This window comes from Oncorhynchus keta, chromosome 35 (assembly GCF_023373465.1).
Source record: "Oncorhynchus keta strain PuntledgeMale-10-30-2019 chromosome 35, Oket_V2, whole genome shotgun sequence".
NCBI lineage: Eukaryota > Metazoa > Chordata > Actinopteri > Salmoniformes > Salmonidae > Oncorhynchus > Oncorhynchus keta.
Window position 1 is genome coordinate 58430412 of NC_068455.1, and position 15452 is coordinate 58445863.

At 44.7% G+C, this 15452-nt stretch overlaps 1 protein-coding gene across 2 annotated transcripts in view; it reads left to right on the forward strand.

Annotated features, from left to right (window-relative positions):
• LOC118368710 (DENN domain-containing protein 4C-like) overlaps positions 1 to 13964 on the forward strand; it is an 81024-nt gene extending 67060 nt beyond the window's left edge. For both annotated transcript variants that reach the window (XM_035753027.2, XM_035753028.2), the window contains 12 exons: positions 172 to 1346; positions 4526 to 4730; positions 4953 to 5056; positions 8320 to 8495; positions 8877 to 9062; positions 9346 to 9526; positions 9975 to 10085; positions 10394 to 10531; positions 11824 to 11941; positions 12134 to 12287; positions 12398 to 12462; positions 12600 to 13964. In XM_035753027.2, the coding sequence (XP_035608920.1) occupies positions 172 to 1346; positions 4526 to 4730; positions 4953 to 5056; positions 8320 to 8495; positions 8877 to 9062; positions 9346 to 9526; positions 9975 to 10085; positions 10394 to 10531; positions 11824 to 11941; positions 12134 to 12287; positions 12398 to 12462; positions 12600 to 12736 (2750 nt within the window). In that variant the 3' untranslated portion in view covers positions 12737 to 13964. The remainder of the gene's footprint in view (positions 1 to 171; positions 1347 to 4525; positions 4731 to 4952; positions 5057 to 8319; positions 8496 to 8876; positions 9063 to 9345; positions 9527 to 9974; positions 10086 to 10393; positions 10532 to 11823; positions 11942 to 12133; positions 12288 to 12397; positions 12463 to 12599) is intronic.
• Positions 13965 to 15452: the final 1488 nt, after the last annotated feature.

The following is a 15452-nucleotide window of genomic DNA, read 5'->3' on the forward strand; positions in this document are numbered from 1 at the left end:
GGCTCAAACCTAAATCTTAACCTTATCTGAGGTTTACACATTTGATATTTGTGGTTACATGTTTGTCTTTAAACAGCACTGAACTCTGCTTATGGTTATTGGGGGAAATTGTGGACAGAAAATGTCCCCCCGGTATTGAAGGCATGCCTATGTGTTCATCTCTACCGACAGCCCCTGGGAAGCTGTTCTCTCTGCGCAGCCAGAGCGAGGACATCTCCCTGCCGGTTGAGGGTAGGTCTGCAGCTCCGGGTGGCTCCGGGGTGGCGGGGCCTGCGGTCCAGGTCCAGCGCCAGAAGGCCTTCTCGGAGCGCAGCTGCAGCTTCAGTGCCGAGAGCCGTGCCGGCATGCTGATGGAGAAACATGGTGTGGACCACATCGTCAGCCGCATGGGCGCCGATGCACGGATCTTGGCCGCGGCTCTCTCTGGGGGCGGCACCACCCCCCCACCTTCAAAGCCACTTCCCAGTGCGGCCAAAGCCCTCTTTAAGGACCTGGAGTTGGAGTCTGAGGAGGGGCGGGGTCCGACGCTGGGGAAACTATCAGAGGAGGAGGGGCCAGTAACGGACCCAACCCCACTGGAGGAGGGGTTAGGGAAAGAGGAGAAGAGGATGAAAGGTGACCGGAAGGAGGCAGGAGTGGAGGATGAGATGGGTCTAAAGTTGGAGGAGGAAGATGAGGAAAGAGATTCAGGGGGGAGGGGCTCTATTTCTCTGCCAACCTTGGAGATTAAGGAGGTGCAGGTAGGGGCAGACCCCCTCTCCCTCCTTGTCTCGGAGCACGAGGAGTTAGCCTCCGTAACCAGTCAGGAGCTGCCGCAATCCCTGCCCGCCATGGTGTCCCGAAACCTGGCAGACGAGATTGAGATGTACATGAGCCTCCGGAGCCCGCTTGGCCCCAAATCCTGTAGCATGGAGCTCCACCAGGAGGGCCAGGGAGGGGACCCTTCCCCAGATGCTGCCCCAGTGAAGCAACCTCAAGAACGGAGGTCCAGCCTCCCCGTGCCCCCTGTCAAACACCCAGGGGGGTCAAGCGGGGACACGACGCCTAAACGCAGCCCCGCAGCAGTCACGCGCTCCAAGACCTTCGCCGTGAAGGCCTCCAGAAGCCCTGCATCTTCCAGGGGTGTTGTGGCCAGCCCAAGGTCATCGCCGCTGACTGCGCTGGTGAGGTCGTCGCAGAGTGGTTCGCTGGGGTCTGTCATCAACTCCATCTCGGGCATGAAGATGGACACCCTGCTCTCGGGTCCCAAGATAGACGTGTTGAAATCAGGCATGAAGCAGGCAGGGAACCTGGCCAGCAAGGTGTGGGGCGCTGTGGCCTCAGCCTACTCTTACTCTGACGACGAGGTGAGCGGGGATGGACTGCAGAACATGCATACATAGCTAGATTAACTAAAAGATCAAGTAAAATGGTCATTAATTGCACAATAATAACCTGCAACAGTCTGATGACATACAGTGAGGTCTGAAATGATTGACACCCTTGACAAAGATTAACAGAAATTACTGTATAAAATAAGGAATTCAAATACTGAGCTGTATTGTATGCGACAAAAAAAAAGGTAAGTTATGCTATTTTATACTAATACAATTGTTTGGTGCAAGAGATTTTGTTTAAAGAAGTAATACTTTTTTTTCTCAAAGTTGGGTGTAAAAATTGACACCTGTTTTAAATACCTTTTAATACCACACTTTACAAGGATAATGGCACTGAGCCTTTCAAAAGAAATGTTTTATGAGATTTCAGAACACATTGGGAGGGATCTTAGACCTCCATACAGAACCTTTCCAAATCCTTGATATCCTTCATCTGCTCCAGGGGAGAACGACTGCCCCTGCCCTCCCTCTCATTGAAGCCATGGAAGTTCAAGGCCGACCGTGGTACTGCAGGCAGAAAACAGGATCCCCCATTATAGTAAATGGAAAAATTGCAATCTCCGTGTAAATACAAAAAATAGTACCAATAATTGCTTCTAATTGACCAGATGTATGTCGTACACAAGTTAGAAGGATAATTTAGTTGCTTTTGGCAGCCTTCAGTACCCCTGGTCGTTCTTCAATTTGAGTAACTTTTTTATTTATTTTACCTTTATTTTACTAGGCAAGTCAGTTAAGAACACATTTTTATTTTCAATGACGGCCTAGGAACAGTGGGTTAACTGCCTGTTCAGGGGCAGAACGACAGATTTGTACCTTGTCAGCTCGGGGATTCGAACTTGCAACCTTTCGGTTACTAGTCCAACGCTCTAACCACTGGGGCGGCAGGCTACCCTGCCGCCCCAGTGAGTGAGAGGGGCAGCACTGAACTAGCCTGCAACATCACTTCCTGGAGTAGCTCAAACTGTCCATGTTGTGTCTACATGAGATGCCATCTTAACTGACTTAATTTGGCTTCAATGCGCTATCGAGTCTTCACATGGTAATTAATAGTGTCACGTGATTGATGGGTTTGTCCATTCATATATGCAGGAATTGGTCTGCAGTTATAGAAGCAAAATAGCCCCATAACCACTGTTTAATTTGAGCCGGATCCAGCCGGAACAGGTTTATGATTTGCGCAACATTGTAGCCTATAGACCAACGTGTGGCCATTGCTGTGGTGAGAGAGAGAAGCGCACCTGTATCTCTCACAGAACTAGAATGAGATTCACTTTCTATGATCGCTTTCTCTCTCTGCTCTGATAGAAATGAGCCTGCCACTACCATCTCTCCAGAGTCATACTTCATCATTTATTTCCTTATAGAATCATAGCCATGGGAAGGATGCTGGTGGTGCCACGGCACCCCTGATAAATTAAAATACATTTGCCAAAGTTCTAGAATTACTGCCAACTGTTCAGAAATAAATTAACTCATTCAGAACACTACACCAGGAGTAGCCACGAGGATCAATATACTTTTTAATTAATGCTTAACTGTAGAGTGTAGCCCAATCACAAGGCATTGCCTACAGTCGGAAATGCGCTGCAAATCTGTCAGTGAACAGCATGCAGCCAAAACATGCCTTTCGCAATACTTCAAATACAATCGTGGGAAAACACAGGTTGGAAAGTAAATAGCTCCTGCTGAAAAGAGAAGAGTAATCTGCCTGTAGGCCACTAAATATGTTATCAACTTCCAAATAGACATATTGAGCAAACAACATTGTTTTACAATGTAAAACAAGAGAGAGGCTTTTGACACGGGGCCATCGGCCACCGCCGGTGATTGAGCTGCACATCATCGGGTGAGTCAGTGAAACTGGCAAGCTTTTTCGGGACTATAATTTCGTCCTCATGTTGTACAATGTGTCTCCGCACACCTAGGCCTAGGCTAGTGATAGATTCAAGACAAGGGTGTCTTTATTGATCTCAGATTCTCGTCAGCTTCAAAGTAGACTATCAATAATAATAATAATAATAATATATGCCATTTAGCAGACGCTTTTATCCAAAGCGACTTACAGTCATGTGTGCATACATTCTACGTATGGGTGGTCCCGGGAATCTAACCCACTACCCTGGCGTTACAAGCGCCATGCTCTACCAACTGTGCTTGTGAGGTATAAAAAAAAAAGAAGAATAAAGTCTTCAGTCGTCTGAAATGATGTAGAATTGCATGCGGTGTGTTTATAGAAGGCAAACATTTTCCCAGATCCTAGGCTACAGAACGTTATCTCCATGTGTGCAACTTCTTCAATCGCCTCTACTGCTCTATGCCTGTACCCGAAAGCCAGGATAATGCATGCAATGCTTTATTATAAAGGTGATTTTTATATATTTTTTGTTTTGCGTTCCGATACCTTCCACTGGTCCTAGGACCCTTGTTAAGGTCAACGGCATCATGAACTTTACCAAGTACCAGGACATTTTTGCCATAAACCTTGGCTGCTAGTGGACCTCCCAGCAAGACAATAACCACAAGCACACATCAAAATACACAACATTGGCCATAAAATCAACATTTTGCAATGGTCATCTGTCTCCAGACTTGAAACCCATTGAATACGTGTGGTTTGGATTGAAGAAGGCAATCCATACACGCAGACGCAGATGAATTCTGTATGGAGGAAACTCCCTCCCAATGTGTTCTCCCATCTCATAAACCATTTAAAAAAAAGGTTTGGTGCCTTTGAAATCGGGTGTCAATAATTTTGACCCCTACCTTTTTTGAGAAAAAAAAACATTGACTTGTTAAACAAAATCTCTTTCTCCAAGCAATTGTATAAAATAATTACATTTCCCCACTTTGTTTTTAGCATAGAATATACCGAAGTATTTGAATGATTTATTTTCTACAATTATTTTTGATAATCTGTATCAAGTGTCTCAATAATTTTGGACCCCACTGTAGATACCACACTGTAAAACACCAGTATATACAGGACAATGATGTAAGACTTTGACTTTGCAAGCAGAGCATCTCATTTCACAGGTTCATCTTGCAAAGCATATTGCAGAATCTGTTCAGTTTTGTACAAGTGAGTAATATGACCATTCACAATCGTTGAGAAGTTTACATTTGGCCTTATTTCCTCCTCTTCCCAGGATGAACTGGGCCCCGGCTATAGGGAAAGGGACAGTTTCCCTGCCGGGCTGGATGAGTCCATGCTGTTGGGGGGTGGAGGAAGTGACAGTCCCACCCACAGAGGGCCCACCCAAGGCCTGGTGTCCAACGGCCTGACCCAGAGCAGCACCAGCCTGGGCAGCAGCAGTGAGAGCAGTGACACAGGGAGAGGACCCCACTCCACACGTAAGCATACACACACTTGACACACACACAGCTTATATAAATAAAGTATGCAGGCACACACACACACTGTTTACGCATGCACAAGAAGACAAAACAACGTTACCCGTATACCCATAAACAAACACACTCACAAGATGTGTATGGTTGAAAGTGTGTTGTGATTGTATACTCTCTGTGTGTGTGTATGTGTGTGTATGTGTGTGTATATATATATATATATAGACGTGACTCCAGGAAGGCCAGGCAGAGGTCCAGACTCTGAGAGGTCAGACCAAGGCTCCCACCACACCAGCTCCTCTAGTATCTACCAGAACTGTGCCCTTGAGGTGAGACTATCATACTTTATATTTACAGTTGAAGTCGGAAGGTTACGTACACCTTGGCCAAATACATTTAAACTCAGTTTTTCACAATTCCTGACGTTTAATCCTAGTAAAAATTCCCTGTCTTTGGTCAGTTAGGATCACCACTTTATTTTAAGAATGTGAAATGTCAGAATAATAGTAGAGTGATTTATTTGAGCTTTTATTTCTTTCATCACATTCCCAGTGGGTCAGAAGTTTACATACACTCATAGTATTTGGTAGCATTGCCTTTAAATTGTTTAACTTGGGTCAAACAATTCGGGTAGCCTTCCACAAGCTTCCCACAGTAAGTTGGGTGAATTTTGGCCCGTTCATCCTGACTGAGCTGGTGTAAGTGAGTCAGGTTTGTAGGCCTCCTTGCTTGCACACGCCTTTTTAGTTCTGCCCTCACATTTTCTATAGGATTGAGGTCAGGGTTTTGTGATGGCCACATTCCATACCTTGACTTTGTTGTCCTTAAACCATTTTGCTACAACTTTGGAAGTATGCTTGGGGGGGTCATTGTCCATTTGGAAGACCATTTGCTACCAAGCTTTAACTTCCTGACTGATGTCTTGAGATGTTGCTTCAATACATCCACATAATTTCCCTTTCTCATGATGATCTATTTTGTGAAGTGCACCAGTCCCTCCTGCAGCAAAGCACCCCCACAACATGATGATGCCACCCCTGTGCTTCACGGTTGGGATGGTGTTCTTCGGCTTGCAAGCCTCCCCCTTTTCCTCCAAACATAACGATTGTCATTATGGCCAAACAGTTCTATTTTTGTTTCATCAGACCAGAGGACATTTCTCCAAAAAGTACAATCTTTGTCCCCATGTGCAGTTGCAAACCGTAGTCTGGCTTTTTTATGGTTTTTGAGTGGTTTCCTTGCTGAGCGGCCTTTCAGGTTATGTCGATATCGGACTGATTGATTTGTGCTGTTCGCACCAAAGTACGTTCATCTCCTTCCTGAGCGGTATGACAGCTGGGTGATCCCATGGTGTTTATACTTAGATGTCATAACCGACTTGCCAAAACAATAGTTTGTTAACAAGACATTTGTGGAGTGGTTGAAAAACTAGTTTTAGTGACTCCAACCTAAGTGGATGTTAACTTCCGACTTCAACTGTAAGTGGCTACCGTACTCATTATATGGTCTCACAAAGACTGAGTCAAAGACGGAGTACATACAGAAAGTATTCAGACCCCTTTTTCTACCTTTTCTTACATTACAGCCTTATTCTAAAATTGATTAAATCGTTTTTTCCCCCTCATCAATCTACCCACAATACCCCATAATGACAAAGCAAAAACTGATTTTTAGAAATGTTTGCAAATATATACAAACACAAAATAACTGAAATATCATATTTAAGTATTCAGATCCTTTATTCAGTACTTTGTTGAAGCACCTTTGGCAGCGATTACAGCCTCGAGTCTTCTTGGGTATTTGGGGAGTTTCTCCCATTCTTCTCTGCAGATCCTCTCAAGCTCTGTCAGGTTGGATGGGGAGCGTCACTGCATAGCTATTTTCAGGCCTCTCCAGAGATGTTCAAGTCCGGGCTCTGGCTGGGCCACTCAAGGACATTCAGAGACTTGTCCCGAAGCGACTCCTGCTTTGTTGGCTGTGTGCTTAGTGTCGTTGTCTTGTTGGAAGGTGAACCTTCGCCCCAGTCTGTGGTCCGGAGCACTCTGGAGCAGGTTTTCATCAAGGATCTCTCTGAGAGCCTCCCGGGTGGCGCAGTGGTTAAGGGCGCTGTACTGCTGCGCCACCAGAGACTCTGGGTTCGCGCCCAGGCTCTGTCGTAACCGGCTGCGACCGGGAGGTCCGTGGGGCGACGCACAATTGGCCTAGCGTCGTCCGGGTTAGGGAGGGTTTGGCCGGTAAGGAAATCCTTGTCTCATCGCGCACCAGCGACTCCTGTGGCGGGCCGGGCGCAGTGCGCGCTAACCAAGGTTGCCAGGTGCATGGAGTTTCCTCTGACACATTGGTGTGGCTGGCTTCTGGGTTGGATGGCGCTGTGTTAAGAAGCAGTGCGGCCTGGTTGTGTATCGGAGGACGCATGACTTTCAACCGTCGTCTCTCCCGAGCCCGTGTAGCGATGAAACAAGATAGTAGCTACTAAACAATTAGATACTACAAAAAAGGGGTAGAAAATAGTTAAATGTTGGTTTCATCAGACCAGAGAACCTTGTTTCTCATGGTCTGAGAGTCCTTTAGGTGACTTTTGGAAAAACTCCAAGCGGGCTGTCATGTGCCTTTTACTGAGGAGTGGCTTCTGTCTGGCCACTCTACCACAAAGGTCTGATTGGTGGAGTGCTGCAGAGATGGTTGTCCTTCTGGAAGGTTCTCCCATCTCCATAGAGGAACTCTGGTCAGAGTAACCATCGGGTTCTAGGTCACTTCCCTGACCAAGGCCCTTCTCCGATTGCTCAGTTTTGCCGGGCAGCCAGCTCTAAGAAGAGTGTTGGTGGTTCCAAACTCCTTCCATTTAAGAATGATGGAGGCCACTTTGTTCTTGGAACTTCAATGCTGCAGAAATGTTTTGGTACCCTTCCCCAGATCTGTGCCTCGACAAAATCCTGTCTCAGAGCTCTACGGGCAATTCCTTCGACCTCATGGCTTGGTTTCTGCTCTGACATGCACTGTCAACTGTGGGACCTTATAGAGACAGGTGTGTGCCTTTCCAAATCATGTCCAATCAATTGAATTTACCACAGGTGGCCTCCAATCAAGTTGTAGAAACATCTCAAGGATGATCAATGGAAACAGGATGTATCTGAGCTCAATTTAAGTCTCATAGCAAAGGGTCTGAATACTTTATTTTTAATACATTTGACAAAATTTCTAAAAACCTGTTTTCACTTTGTCATTATGGGGTATTGTGTGTCGATTTAATGAGGAAAAATAATATTATTTAATCCAATTTAGAATAAGGCTGTAATGTAACAAAATGTGGAAAAAGTCCAGGGGTCTGAATACTTTCCAAATGCACTGTACAGTATGCTGTAATAATCTGGCAGTTCATACGTACAGGGTGCTATAGGCTCATAATGGACTGTGACCTCTTTCTATCCGTAACCGGTAAGTTTGTTACTTAGTCAGGTTGCTTCAAGTAGCCTATGCCAGGTGCATCTGTAATGTTTATCTCTCTCTCGTGTGTGTGTGTGTGTGTGTGTGTGTGTGTGTGTGTGTGTGTGTGTGTGTGTGTGTGTGTGTGTGTGTGTGTGTGTGTGTCTAGGTGCTGATGTCCAGCTGCTCCCAGTGTCGATCCTGTGAGTGTCTGGTATACGACGAGGAGATCATGGCGGGCTGGACGGCAGACGATTCCAACCTCAACACCACCTGTCCCTTCTGCCGCACCGCCTTCCTGCCCCTGCTCCACGTCGAGTTCCACGATCTGCGCACCACCACAGCGTGGGTGTTTGTCTGTCTGGGCCATGAAGTATACACTTGTATAATAGTGTATTCAATAAAACAGGATGTGAGATTTTCCATGCTAATGTTTAAATTATACTTACTTGTGAAGAACTCACTAAATGAAGAAGAATTTTGTTGTGAGACACGGTACAATTCAAATTAATCCGATTACACGTACAAAACCAGACAATTAAGCACATTTACGGAAACGGCTACATAGGAAGATGCGGTGGCGAGCTTTGACATGGGCATTAAATACATTTTAACCTGCTACAATTGGACATACTTCATTATCTTCGTCTAAGTCATTCAAATGTTTCCATGTGGCTGGATGTGTGTGCTCTTCCCCTGTTTCATTGTGTGTGATCTCACCTACAGGTTCTACCTGAACCCCAGCGCATCAGGAGACAGTATCCACAGCACCAGCCAGCAGGCCACAGCTACAGGCTCCACCGAGAACAAGGTAGGGGCTGCAATGGACACCCCGACCCCTGGCCTCATCAGCTTCCCAGAATCTGAGGACCCAGGAGAGGCCCTGGCCAGGCAGACTGCTACGCACAAGAGGTCGGTTCACAAGAAGTGCCTGTCTCAAAATAACACATTTAATATTCTGTCTCCATAATTATTACCTTTTATCCTTCATCTGATTTGGTGCCTTCTATTCAGTAAATCAAAGGGTTAACGTGTACCCTAATGATGCTAATGTGTAGCTAAGCGAACTTGTTCATCTGTCAATTGAACTGTAAGAACTGAAAAATGACAAGCTGAAAACTTGACTTAGCTCTTGCTTGACATTTTTCTGTTGATAAAGATCCTCTGTCTTTGCCCTCTCCTGTCTGTCTGTCAGTTTGATACCGGAGCCGGCTCAATCGGATCCCCTGGGCCTGCTGGAGCACCAGGCAGGGAAAAGGGGGACGTCTCTGACACGCAGCAACAGTGTGGGCGGGCCTCTACAGAGCCTGGTTGCCCAGAGAGAACCAGGACACAGCGTGTCCACCACCAGCCTGCCCTGCAGCCTGACAGAGATGGTGAGTGTCCTTAGAATGTCCCTGCAATCCTTCCCTCTCAGCGCACCAGGGCTCGAGTCAATTCAATTTCAGGTCAGTAAATTCAGGGTATAAAATTTAAATCAATTCAACGCTTATGAATCGAAAATGAATGATTGTTGTCTATATGTGGACTTTCATTGAAATAGAATTTACTCTGAAACTGGAGCACATGTACAGGCCATGCTTTTCTATGCTATTGAGAAAGCAAAGAGGTTGTTTACACAGTGCTGTCAAACCACATTTGTCAAAATCCAGAAATAAAATTTCTTGGGATACGTAATCAGTGGTCACTGTCCAATCAGTGGTCACTGTTGGTGTGAATAAGTGATTCACTGTGTTTGTGGGTGGGAGGCAACAAAGGTTATATTTATGTGGATGGTCAGGAGTTATGCAACTGACTAAAGCGCTGTGTGTGTGTGGTTCTCAGGATGGCCTGGGACAGAAACGGCCCAACCCAATGCCCGTGTCTGTGCCCTACCTCAGCCCCCTGGTCCTCCGCAAAGAACTAGAGACCCTACTGGAGAATGAGGGAGACCAAGTAACACACATTTAACAGATAAAATAATATTTTCAGAAAGAAGCAATATTACAGGACAGCAATATGGGGCCCATAGATTCTCACATGTAGTATGATTTACAGTATGTGGCATTGATGTTGAAGGGCCCCTGTGTTTTTAAAAATGTCATAAATGTAGCTAGCTGTTGTATGTGTCCCTTGATGTTCTGGTCATTTGTCGCCCTCGCTGTTGCTGCTTCCATTCTTATTTAACTGTTAATCTTTACAGATTTGAACATTTAGCTGTAGTATCGCTTATAAAGCACAGTTTAATTGTTTTTTTCCATCAGGTCATCTACACTCACAAATTCCTGAGCCAGCACCCCATCATATTCTGGAACCTGGTGTTTTATTTCCAACGCCTGGACCTGCCCAGCTATCTGCCTGGCCTCATCCTCACCTCGGAACACTGTAACAATGGAGTACAGGTACATAACCATGCAGAACTCACACACGCTACTCATCTACACAAATATTCACACACAGCTTACAAACAGTGCTCTCTACTCGTGATCACCTCAGAGCGACCAGCCACCATGAACCTTTATTTAACTAGACACGTCAGTTAAAAACAAATTCTTATTTACATTGACCATCTACCGGGGAACAGTGATTTATAACTGCCTTGTTCAGAGGCAGAATGACAGATTTTTACTTTGTCAGCTCGGGGATTCGATTCAGTAACTGGCCCAACGCGCTAACCACTAGGCTACCTGCCGCCCCTGTTAAAGGTCATGAACTATCAAAATCATGTTTTTCATTAATGATGGTATTTGAAGGGAACCAGATCAAAGTATGAAAACTGACTGTTGCTTCTATGTTGATAACGTTTGATCATGTTTGATCATAAAGTTACTGGTCTCCTCCCCCATGTCAAACACTTGGACTCATTATTAAGGGGACAAGGTGACATCACCGTAACTCTCTTTTTAATACACCAATGGTATCATGCTATTCTCTTACCTAATTAAAATCAGTACTGCCTTGTAACCAATATTGGAGAAGACATGGTGGTTTATAGCTAGCTAGACAGCTACTCTACTGGTGCCAGCAAAAATAATGTAAAGTTTACACTATTCATCTATGGCAAAGATGTTCCCCCTTTCATCTGTGTCTGGTGTTAGCTAGTTACTGACTAGCTAGGTTTTTATCTGTGTCTGGTGTTAGCTAGTTACTGACTAGCTAGGTTTTTATCTGTGTCTGGTGTTAGCTAGTTACTGACTAGCTAGGTTTTTATCTGTGTCTGGTGTTAGCTAGTTACTGACTAGCTAGGTTTTTATCTGTGTCTGGTGTTAGCTAGTTACTGACTAGCTAGGTTTTTATCTGTGTCTGGTGTTAGCTAGTTACTGACTAGCTAGGTTTTTATCTGTGTCTGGTGTTAGCTAGTTACTGACTAGCTAGGTTTTTTATCTGGAACAAAAGGGTGTTAGCAGTTCAAAACTAGCTAGGTTTTCATCTGTGTCTGTGTTGCTAGTTGTGAACCGCATCACTGACAAGCTAGGTTTTCAGCCAGCATGGAAGAATGACTGTTCAGGACCATTAAAAACAGTGCAACAGCAGATTGTCAGTTGGTAGAGCAACACATCTGTCAGTGCTAGTGGGTTGAACCGGATCACAGCCATACGTAGAATGTACTTTTCAGAATGACTGTTCAGGACCTTTAAAGCAGTGCAACAGTAGATAACAGTGTGTCTGTATTTTCCATTCACTATGTCCACAGCTCCACCAGACATCCCTGTCTCAAGACAGTAAACAGGTGTATGTTCAGCTGCTGTGGGACAACATCAATTTGCACCAGGAACCTGGGGAACCCCTCTACCAGAGCTGGAGGACCCTGAGTGACTACACACTCTCACACACATAGCTCTCATACATCTAATCAAGCAATCATCCTCAGAGCACTGAGCTGTCTGTCTGTGTCTTATTTGATCATATTTGATAATGGAACACAGTTTGAGCTGACAGCTAATGAATAGAGCCATATATGTAAAAAACAATTATTCTAATGTATTGAAGAATCTGTTTCCCAGTGGAGAAGAAGGGAACCCTGGCCCCCACTGACTACCAGGAGACACGGACCCTCCTCAACAGCATCGTCCGCAGCATCCAGACCAACGACGTCTATGGCCCCATCAACCTGCTTCTCCGGGAGGTCAAGAGGAACCCAGAGGTCAAACGCCAAAGGTCAGTCCTCTAAAGCTTATATGTGGGGGTGACACATTTATGAGCTAATTTAGTGTGAACTTCTCTAATGTAAACTTTTGATTTTGATCTATTTATTGGTCTCTTATCAGGGGTATCTATCGAGAGATCCTCTTCCTGGCGCTGGTGGCATTGGGACGGGAGAACATTGACGTCGGTGAGTGAACTGCATGACACAACCAGTCTTTTTTAAACCAAGACATGGATTTGGGTAATTCCAATCATTCAGTGTCTTGTTCCTGAGTTTAATGAGCTAAATGATTCTGTTTTTTTCCCCCCTTGTCTCCCCAACAGAGGCTTTTGACCGTGAATACCGCCTGGCCTTTGATGAGCTGAGCCCAGAGCAGATCAAGGCCCTGCATAAGATCGACCGGCCACCCAACACCAACGTCCAGTGGTGCCTCAAGTGCTTCGGTGCTCCAGTCATCTGATTTGGCTACTGCTGCCATCTGCTGGACGATCTGAGGACCTCACTCACACTGGAGAGAAGCAGACAAGAGAAAGGGGGGAAGGAACTTGATGGGTGAGGGTGTAAGGGAGAATTTTTGCACCTTCATATCGCCCAAAGATGGTACTTTTTATCCCGAAAGTCCCTTTTGTTGTTCTTTCCCCGCGGGCCGCTTGTATTGCATTGTTATTTATGTAAATACTCTGGAAGGTCAGGAAAAGAGAGCCTTGTTTATCAATCAAATGTATTTATAAAGCCCTTACATCAGCTGATGTCACAAAGTGCTGTACAGAAACCCAGCCTAAAACTCCAAACAGCAAGCAATGCAGGTGTAGAAGCACTATACATTAACTGAACCGTTAAGCTTGTATGATGGCAAGCTAGCTACAGTAGCATGGCAGGAAGGGGGGAGACCTACTATATAAAATGGTGTGGTGAGAATGTCACTTGTACAGTGTTAGTCCCTTTTATGATCGAGTATGCTTGTCTCTCACTGCCCAGTCCTGAGTGGCCTTGCTCCATCTCTGTCCTATAGCCCCAGGATCTGATCCCAACACCCCTGGCCCTAGAACCACTTTGTAGTATTCTAGTAGGTGATTTACCCATGGACAGAATACTGATCGTCATTGATGTGCACTTTTAGAAACGGTAGCTTGGTTGTCTTTTTTGTACATATTTTTCTACATGGGAGATGCCTTGATGCTGATAATGATTTCTACAGATTCAGTCTTCACTATTGTTGTTGTGGGTGTTTGTCTTTGAATGCAATTCGTTATTGAGAAGTAGATTTCTCTCGTTTTGTGTGTAAATAAGTGTTGGAGATCAGTTCGAGAACATTCCAGAACCCTGCAAACGTGTCTTAAAAGAAAAGCCTGAACTAAATGTTTTATTCTTACAACATCGACATCCCAATGGGAGAGAAAAGGAATCCGTCGCAGCATACTCAACCTAGAATGTTTCAGGTTTAGCCACTAGCCATTTTGGGGCTAAAAATCAAATGTAACCATGAATAGGAAGGGAACTGAGATGCCAAACTACTGAAGTGCAGCTCTTTCCTTCCATGCCTTGAGCAAAAGACGAGAGCCGTTCTGTCACAGGGAAAGAAACCACGGTAAGTTACTGCGGTGCCTCAGTAGTAGTGACAAGTCCAACATACAGTTAAACTCTTATGGTAATATATGCTTTCATGTGATTAAAAATCTGCTTGTGTACATGCTTGGGTTACTCCATAATATATCGACAGTATATCTGACTGACATAGAAATATCCCTCCCTTTGAAAGCTTAACCATCATGAAGCATTTGTAGTTAAGGAAGATAAGCTAGCTTTTAAAGGTTTACATATTAGTGAGGTCTGCCTTAATTCATTTTATCCCATCTCGTTTTCCTTTTATTATAGACTTTACACAGCTCATTCAAACCGGAGAATTATGCCCGAGTGCTGACCTAGGATCAGGTCTACATCTGTCCATGTAATGTTTATTATTTGAAAGGCAAAACTTATCCAAGCTCAGCACTCCTACTGTAAGACGCTTTAAGAATACGGACCCAGATGACATTACATAAAGTATCATAACGGCTCTACACACCACGTTGTAGGTGGTCCTTTCTAGATACAAATGGGAGAGTCACACAGAAGTGCGAATACTCTCTATGTAAAGTTGTCAGATTGCACTGCTTAGATTAGTATTGTGATTTAACCCCAATAGGGATCATCTGTTCCAACATCTTTGAGGTCAAACATCAAACTTTACCACCGCGGAACCTAAAACCTCCAGGAAACCTAAATCCAACTGTTTTATTATTAACATATGGACAACAGAACATGTATCAAGCCAATCACAGTGGTGTTATACATTTGATAACTAACTTCTTATATCGAAGCGATTCCATCATATGGCATTTCCTGTTGGCTAAAAGCTGTGCTTGATGTGCTCGTCAGAGGATGTATACAAAATGGTTCAATCTACCGTCCTGTGGAATGCATGTGACTGTCTATACACTATTGTACTGCAATAAATGAGTTGTGACCTGATTCAAAACAAAAACCTGCCACTAGTGATGCATTTTTATACAGTAGTCAATGCATGGGTTTGGGGACAATTACTTGCCTACTCTTCAACATTGCATTAAGGGCGTACTTTTTGCCATCACAACACCAACACAATTCTGGAAAAGTTCCTGAAGAATGAATGATTTAAAATAGTTAATTCATTTTGGCTTCACACAAATGAATGCACGTGGAAGATTATCATAAACTGTATCAGAATATTTGTAACATATTACTCAGTTTCCTCTGGTCTGCAAATAAACACATCTTACAAGTTCCTCTACTCCGCCTGGAACAGGATGCTATTCTATTTTGCAAAGGGACACTGACGTGCCATTAGCCCAAACCCTAAAGGCTGGATAGACGGGCTCAGAGAACTTGGGTCAATGTGCTACAGGAGACACTGTAAAAGGACAGAGTGCCAGCTGACCAGTCCAGATGCAGTCCCAGTTTGTTGGAGGGGACAGGTATGGCAGTGCTCGTCATACTGTGCCAGGCCATGTATTGGTCATTAGCACAAAGCAGACTCCAGGACTTGTCATTGTGTCTGAGGAGGAGGTCGTAGTGCCTTCCTCTCCTGCTGACCTCTTTGTATGCTATTCCTATATAAGAATACTTGTTCACCTCCCAGTAACAGCGTTCCAGTCAGT